Raw genomic sequence first — 8,307 nt, 5'->3', positions numbered from 1 at the left:
CTCTACGAATCTCACGATATTTTCAATCACGATATTTTCGATCAAATTTCGATCTCGTTCCAACTGTCGACAAATTCTTAGCACAATCCTTTGATCGTTTTTTTTTTTTGAAAGTAAAAATGCATAATCGGCAACACTTAAGAGAGTTCGAAACCGGTATTGCTGGTGACAGCGTAACGCAGCTTCTCTCGCAACGTGCTCTTTTTCTGATAATTCGGCAACTTGAGCAAGTTGAAGCATGTTGACGAAGTGGGCAGTCGATTTTGCGGATCCTTCTTGCGAATCGTGAAGAAACCCCTGATCACGCTGCCTAAATTGCAAAAAAAATTTAAACAAATTAAATTTACCAAAGAATTTGAAAGGTGTTAAAAATCTTTCCAGTTTTTCGATTTTATGGCTGATTATGAAACGATTAACTCTCGTCTTTTCGAAACTATTTTATAACATATATACCAATAGTGTCGCCAGTATCCTCGTCATCGCAAACTTCCACGCATCGTATGGAAAAAGGTGGCTCCAGGTGAGCAAAACCCAGCAGAGGTGACTTCGAGCAACTCGTCACGAACTATTACAAACGTTATTATTATTCTCCAAGAGGATTATTAATATAGAGGATGGATAATATCCACATTAAAAACATCTCAAGAAAATCTTTAGTACATTATTGATTAGAGAGAAATTATTAATTATCTTTGTGATCATTACCTTTAAGAACAAGCCTCTTTCTTCTTCCGTAAAATCCTTCTCTAAGATGTCCCACAACCAGCACACTACTCGATGACTGTCGTGAAATCCTCCATAATATTGCGTATGCCTTCGTAAATCTCGCAGATCCAAAGGTATGTTATCACCCGAGATCAATCTCTGTAACTACAAAGCCAAGTGTTCCATGATAACTCGAACGTATACACACCCAAGTATATAAAAAATAATACAATATAATTATATTATTAATATTATATGTATACAATATTACATAGAAATATTAATCATAACACTGTATTTGCTTTAAGATTTTCATTTTATATTAAATTTTCTTCAGAATATAGAGCTTACAATTAGATTCTAATTAAAAAAGTCATTGAAATAATTTATTAATTTAGCTGTTAAGTCACACATTTAATTATATATATAATTATATTCAATGTATTATATTCAAATTAATGATTCCATACCACTTAATTTTGATATTCCAGTCATAGATTGCACTACAAATAAATGTAAATAAGTGTTCTTAAATTATCACCTCGGGCGTTGAGAACAACGACAGCCATTCGGGATTAATGATCGAGCGGAATCCCTTGATGAAGGCGGTCGTTTGCTCCTTGATCTGATGATACATTCTATAGTGCGCCATGTGATGGATATATTGAATTTTGTTCTGATTGGTCACGGCGGTGGTGCGCCCGCCAGTGATCAGCTCGTGCGTGACCAGCTTGCCGAGCACGTCCTCATCGAGAGAGAACGTCAACTCCAGCTCACGAATATCGCCTTTGTAATGCTTTACTAAAGTCAGGCTACGGTAGAGATCGCGATCTAGTGAAGCAAGCTCGTCCAACCAACTGTACAACGCGCCGCCTGTTTGGCCGGAAAATTGCGAGACAAAGAATGACGCAAAAGGCACGTCTACGACGATACCCTGGAAAGCGATAAGAGATCGATCGTTGTAAAAGAATTGACTTTATTTGAAGATACTGGCTATATATAATTTTTTCTCGCAATAATCTAGATGTGCTAAAACCACATAGAACGATAAATAATATTCACAATGAATAATTAAAATAATTATTGACACATGAGAGATTTTTTAATTACTTCTAAAATATTTATTTCATTTTTATTTATAATTGAAACTAAATTGCATTTACAAACTTTACTGATTATGGATAAGAGTTTACCTCGTAAACCGCTTTGCCAAGCATCCGTCCGACGAATTCGAATAGTTGCAAATGATTGTCCTGCATGAAAGATGTGGGAGACGGATAGAGCCGGTTTTCACTGGTAGCTTTAAACAAATTCAAAGATGGATCGAATACTCGTTTTATTGTCTCTTCTAAGAATTCCTTAAAAACTCCGTCTTGATCGATACCGGCTTCAGCTAAACCTTGTTCGTTTACGAAACGTACCCTAATCACACCTTTCAGTGCTTGTGATGGCAACATGGCCAATTGTCTGTATCCATCCTCAACTATCCGCGTTCTGTAAAATATAAAAGAGTATATTCTAATAACAATTGAAAGAATCGTATTAAAATTATATCTAGCTTATTGACAAAAAAGTTAAAAAAGATATCCAATCTCTGAAAAATGATATTAGATTACCATACAAAGAAAAGATTTGTTATTTTTGTTAAATGTTTTATTTTCAGAAAATAAATAATCAAATTTAAGAAAATATAATTAAAAATTTAATTAATAAATTTTTTCAAACTTTTATGTTTTAAAGAAATAAATAAAAATTGTAAAATGACCTGTGCACAACAATGAGAGTAGTAGGTGGACTGTTGCAAGCGCTCTCGGTCAAACCCATCACTGCTTTCTCATCGGCTATGTGCTTGCGAAATAATACGACTCGCTCGGAATGGGGGATGACGTGAGGCATTTTTGAGAGTAAAAGTGCTGCGCCGCGTCGTCCCTTTTCCAAATCAGCCAAGAAGCCAGACACTCGTACTTCCTGTAAAAAAAAAATAAATCATTATATATCGCAAATATCGAAACTGATATATAATATAATCTCTTTATTTTAATTACACGAGCAAAATCAGAAAGTAAAGTGAATTTATTTATTCCTGTATATCTGTAATTTATATCTGTGAATGCAAAGATCAATATTAAAAAATATTACATTCATTTTTAAAAATATTACATTACTAGAGAAAGTTTTTAATTGATACAATAACAGATTTTAGACCTGTAACATAAAATTTTTGTAATATAAATCTAAGGTATTCATAAAATATAAATTAAAATATACTTAACTTGGCTAACCAGTGACCTTCCGGGCAAAACGTTCTGCGGCAATCGCGTCGATATATTGCCATTAAAAGAATGTAAAGTGAGATAAACAAAGGATTGTTGGATACCGACTTCACATCTATAAAATACAAAAGATTGCATGCATCTTCGTATATTAATCTTATAAGTTTTTTTTTCTATTTTTCTTCTTGCAATCTTGATTAAGTACAAAACAATAATAAAAAATGACAGAAATCGACTTACCAAATAAATTAGTGAGAACCGCTTTGTACAAAAATTGATTTAAAAAATATGACATAGTAATGAAGTCCATGAGCTTGAAGGGATCTTGATGTTCGTACATTTCCATATCGTCTAAGATGCTGAAATTGGAAAATCAAGAGATTAGCGCACATATGAAACTAATCAAGACTAAATTTAATCAAACTGTTTAAAAAAAATCATATTACTTACGTAACATAGTGCGTCATACAATCGGCAAACAGTATCAGCATTTGGAATTCAGGTGCTGTGCATTTGGTGTTAGCCGCCAAGAGATCTAGAAACGCTTTTAGACCACAGTGCGGTCCCAGGGTGGTCAAAAACAGCCACATGTGATAAAGAATTTTGCCTTGATAGCATAATCCTATTTTTATATATACATATTATTAGTTGATATTAGTTTATTTTTGTATATATGACCTTGTGTATATGATTATACACTGGTTTATTATACATACCTGTTAATATCTCTATCTTCATCTGTGTGAGCGTATGCAACGTAGTTTGATATAGAGAACAGATTAGAGCTATCTTGGTAGCTTCCGGACTGCCTAGCTTTCTGTAGTTCTTGGTGCTGTTGTTCCTATTAGTTCGAGCCTCAAGAAATGCCCGCCGGAAAATATTGGCGCCTATGGAAGAGGTACTTTGCTGCTCTACCGGAGGTGGTACCTCTTTCTCGACAAATTCAATTAGTGGCTGTTCTGAAAATAAAATAAAGAGTAACCAGGGGGCAAATTGATTTTTGTTGATTAGGCTATCACACTTTTGTACGCGAATTGTAATTCTTTGTAAGGAGTATCAGAATTAGTAAAATTGAACTCTCACCGACTAAATGCGTAACGATCCTGCCCGTCCAAAGACAGGCGAGTTGTAATTTTACCGAAGGAGTCGCGTCTTGCAAGGAGGTGTCGATTGTCTGTGCAAACCAGCCTAATACTGGATGCCAATGTGTCAAATTACTCCGTTTGGCGACTACGTATTGTTGACATGCTTCCAGCATTCTCGTTACAACAAACTGCAAAGGATTCATGAGACATTATCAATATGCTTGCAAGAGAAAAAAATTACTACTTAACAGTTTACCGTAAAAGAAGGAAAGCACAGCTCTCTCAATACTTCTTCCCTTTCAATATTCGCCAATTGTATCAAATTAGCAAGCAAACAAAGCGCATAACTGCCCTCTAGAGCGTTAAAGACAATCCTTAAATTCTGTTCAGAATTTAGCAACTCCAAACTTCTCGCAAACAGATTATTCGTTATAAACGATGAAATGCACTATAAATAATATTAGAAATTTTACATATTTAGATTAAAGAAAAAAATATCATGACATATAACAAAGATTTTCTTTATAATAAACATTTTCTTTTTTTTACCTCTGGTGACAAGATATTCAGGTGATAGACCAGAGCTGGTACGCTAAAGATGTTAATTAGAAACAGAGACACCAGTTTGTCGGACATTTGTGAAGAGATCAGTGGTCTCAGTGTCAGAGTAACTGCTGCTGAAAGTGTAACTGGTTTTAAAGCGATTTTCGCTCTACCCAATCCCTTCATTAAGAGAGCCTGAAATGGAGAACGTAGTTTAGAATTGAGAAAGAACCGAGATCGTTAGAAAACTTCTCGTTGCATAACAGTGTTACCTGCATAGTGGCATAAAATCCATTGTTAACTAGGTGGCCCATTATGTTTGCGCACAGTTGACTAATGCCAGTCTTTAGCTGGTCCATACCCTTCACCTTCTGTATTGCCCACGTTCCAGGCGATGTGAAACTCACCAGAGTGTGCAATCGCAGAAGTATGGATTTGTGATCCGATACCCTCTCCGGCTTCAGGCTGTCCAAGCCGGAGAGACAGTGATATAAAATTGTCTTCATTTGCGATATCCATGATATGTAGTGATCCTTATGGAATGCCACTCCAACGTAAGATATCTTCGGAGACTCGGAGTCGAGAGTCAGGACAAGGTATCTAAAAGATCATTTTGGTTGAAAGATACTCTAGATCTTTGGAAGAATATTTATTGCGTGTACTCACCTACACACTCTTTCTATTCTTTCTTTATCTCTTTCTTTCTTATAAATTATCAAAAATCTAGAAATAGTTCTATACACCTCCAGAGCAGGTTTTAACTCCACTGTTGCATTGTCGGCATTGGGGTCATCAAGGAAATTGTTATCAAACTCTTCTCTAAAAATAAAAACAGTTCTTGTCAGATAACTATAATCTTCGTATAAAATTATATAAGCATTCTTTATATCAATATGCTTTTATGGTGCAAGTATAATTCAATTCTTGTAAGAAATAAAAATTTATTCAAATTAATTGAAACAATAGTCCAAGGCAAATAAAAATGTATTTTATACTAATATATTAAATAAAATAGAAAACGAAATGAATTAATATATATCTCTCTCTTTCTCTCTCTTTGACACTTTTTAATGATTTGATTTATCTTCGTATTTGCTTGGAATTCTACAAATCTGACTATCAGCAGTATTTATGTATACCACAGAGATAACTGCATATTTTTATACAGTTATTCTACAATGTTGATCAAGTTCAATCTCGACAACACAGGCAAACTTCTGTTCACACTATAGCACAAGCATCTTCACATAAACATCAGCTCGCATGTATTTGTATGACCATGTGTAAGACAGGTAATTCGCATCTCCATTTCGCATGGAGAGACCCTAAGCTTTGTCTCTTATGGTAGCACTTACAGTATCCGTTTGGTGAACCGAACACGAGCGAGCCAGGCTCGAACGTGAGCCTGAATCAGAGTAGCCGCGGCTTCTCTGCGCTTTTCATGCGCCCGATCCTCACGTGCTGCCTTCTTCTGCTGCAGGAAGCTGCCCTTCGACGACGAGCCCTCCGCGCAGAACATTCTTGAGTTCTCGATCACCGATCACCCTCAGGGCCGCGGGGCCCGAACAACCCCTGGACGCCTACGCTTCTCCTCCACCTCTACCCCCTCCGCGTCGTCGTCGTCGTCGTCGCTCGCTGCTAACCGCGAGGCATCTCCGAGGCATCCTCGTCAGCTGACGGGCATCTATCAATATCCCCCACTACGTATCCGCTTCTCGTCCGTGCTGTATCACTCGGCTACGTCGGGATACGCGGCGTATCAGATTAAACCGCGTCCGAATCCGCCTCCACGATGAATTCACTATCGTGGCTTGAGATAGAATTCCAGTGTGCTCCAATCACTTCAATCATTCCAATGTCGCCTTTCTTGAGATACCCTGGTCAGCTGACGGGTATTTACAAACCCCCTCTTTCTTCCAGAAGCGAAAATCACCCAGCAATGACGGATTAGAGGATTCAGAGCTCCCGAAGCATATCAGATTAAAGATAAATTAAAGATGAAGTAATTTTCCTTAACATTTCGATGAATTTTTTCCCTCCATAATTTACGAAGTAGGTTCTACAACTTCTTTTTGTATTTATATATAATTTGTTTATATAATTTGAATGAATCACTCCAAAAAAAAATGAAGAGCAGTTATCGATAATTTATATAACATAAATAGATTTATTTATTTTTTGTTTAACCTAAGGGAAAAAAATTGAATTACAAAATTAGAAATTCTGCTTTAAGCAATTCTATCGGTTGAAACGTCGATTAATTTAATCAGTAATTAATTTATGAAATACAATTTTATTAACATGGATAGAATTATTAATTTTTTATTGGTTAACAAAAAATTAAAACATTTCTGTCAGTAATTTCTACAAATATAGATCAATTTGGAAATTTTTGTTTTTAATTTATTCTTTATTTTTTTCTAATAGAACAAGAAGAAGAAATGAAAACATCTATTTCTATCAATGCATAAAAATTTATCAATTTACACGCTTTATCTTTTTTAAATTTTTATAACTAAAAAATATAAAGATTAAATAAATTAAGAAAATTAATTCAATTGATAAAAATGGACATATAAATCAATTAGCAATCGGAGTTTGGCCAAGATCGGCCTAAAATCGTAATCTTCCTTAGAAGCTCGATCGCTCGAAGTTTGCGAGCTGTCTCGAAGTCGTTTCGATATCCTGCGCGTCGACCTATCGAATTCGCTCATCTGCCGCGCTTCACAACGGCATCTTTCGCGTGCGCCGACCCTCAGTTTGCACCAGAGTGCGCATTGGTGCATGTGTATTTGTTTTCTTCTGTACTTCTAAAGAATCCCGGATTTCCACGTCGTATTTTCGTTTCGCGATTACAGAACGGGGTAGAAGACAGCAAGTATTTCTAATTGAGTGCCGGGAAAAAGACAAAAAGTAAATCAAATTGGCTGTTAATTAGTCTGATTTTCGACGATCAGGCGACCGTCGTGGTGACCGTGGGAAAACTCGAAAATGTTCCCACGCTGCCGTTACGCTGCAAGTGTATGTCGCGTGTGCGTGTGAAATTCCTCTGGGAGGATACGAAGCAAAGAGCGTGGTCCGGGGGTTGCGGAGAGCGACAGGCAAGAGGATGAGCGCCCAGGGGCAGGAGCACGGACACGCGGTGGTCGTTTGGGAGTGGGAGAATCGTCACGGACGTTGGCGGCCTTATAGTCCTGCTGTGTCGCAGCATCTCGAACGGGCCCATTATAAGAAGCTCACACGGGTGTTCCTCAACGACGCGGATCCCAGTCTCGACAGGTCCGAACGACACGCCATTCGATATCACGATCTCACTTGTAGTTGTAGTTAATTGCACTTGCCTTGCGATAAAAAGTGAGGCAGGTGTATGTTTGGGTTTTGTAGAGAAAAAGAGAAAAAAAGAGAGAGGAAGAGGGAGAAAGAGAAGTTGAGAATGGAATGAGCAGATGTATATGACGAACTGTATAATTTTACTATTAGTGATAATTGATTATTTATTGAAAATTCATCAATTTATTGAATTTTTGGGATTATTTTTAAGCTTCAAATTTTGCTTCTTACTTTATTGTGAAAATAAAAATGCGATGATTTTTAGTTTATATGTATTATTTTTATTTTATTTTATTTTTTTTTATTTTGAAAATATATTTTTAACATATTTTATATATATATTTATTTTTATTTTGTATATAATTTTTTAA

The 8,307-nt window shown here is 36.2% G+C and overlaps 2 protein-coding genes across 2 annotated transcripts in view; one reads left to right on the top strand and one right to left on the bottom strand.

The window, feature by feature from the left end:
• Positions 1-6,708, bottom strand: LOC108746997 (ubiquitin-protein ligase E3B). Its single transcript, XM_018484195.1, has 16 exons — positions 5,962-6,708; positions 5,273-5,425; positions 4,879-5,206; positions 4,613-4,801; positions 4,320-4,511; positions 4,062-4,251; positions 3,695-3,937; positions 3,429-3,600; positions 3,219-3,337; positions 2,978-3,093; positions 2,471-2,673; positions 1,899-2,199; positions 1,247-1,639; positions 706-870; positions 454-565; positions 1-310 (listed from the first exon to the last, which is right to left on the bottom strand). The coding sequence occupies exons 1-16, from the start codon at positions 6,123-6,125 to the stop codon at positions 138-140; spliced, it is 3,213 nt and encodes a 1,070-aa protein (XP_018339697.1). The 5' UTR covers positions 6,126-6,708; the 3' UTR covers positions 1-137.
• Positions 6,709-7,715: 1,007 nt separating this feature from the next.
• Positions 7,716-8,307, top strand: part of LOC108746776 (protein deltex) — a 3,161-nt gene continuing 2,569 nt past the window's right edge. The window contains exon 1 of the mRNA XM_018483731.1: positions 7,716-7,885. Within this exon, the coding sequence (XP_018339233.1) occupies positions 7,716-7,885 (170 nt within the window). The remainder of the gene's footprint in view (positions 7,886-8,307) is intronic.

The sequence above is a fragment of the Trachymyrmex septentrionalis genome, unplaced genomic scaffold, assembly GCF_001594115.1.
Source record: "Trachymyrmex septentrionalis isolate Tsep2-gDNA-1 unplaced genomic scaffold, Tsep1.0 scaffold19, whole genome shotgun sequence".
In the NCBI taxonomy this organism is placed as follows: domain Eukaryota; kingdom Metazoa; phylum Arthropoda; class Insecta; order Hymenoptera; family Formicidae; genus Trachymyrmex; species Trachymyrmex septentrionalis.
This window is presented reverse-complemented; position numbering and strand designations above follow the sequence as displayed.

Coding starts and splice junctions, on each gene's coding strand:
- LOC108746997 (XM_018484195.1), bottom strand. CDS start 6,125: ATGTTCTGCGCGGAGGGCTCGTCGTCGAAGGGCAGCTTCCTGCAGCAG. Junction 566..705: donor AAAGAGGCTTGTTCTTAAAG/GTAATGATCACA, acceptor CGTTTGTAATAG/TTCGTGACGAGTTGCTCGAA. Junction 311..453: donor GGATACTGGCGACACTATTG/GTATATATGTTA, acceptor TTTGCAATTTAG/GCAGCGTGATCAGGGGTTTC.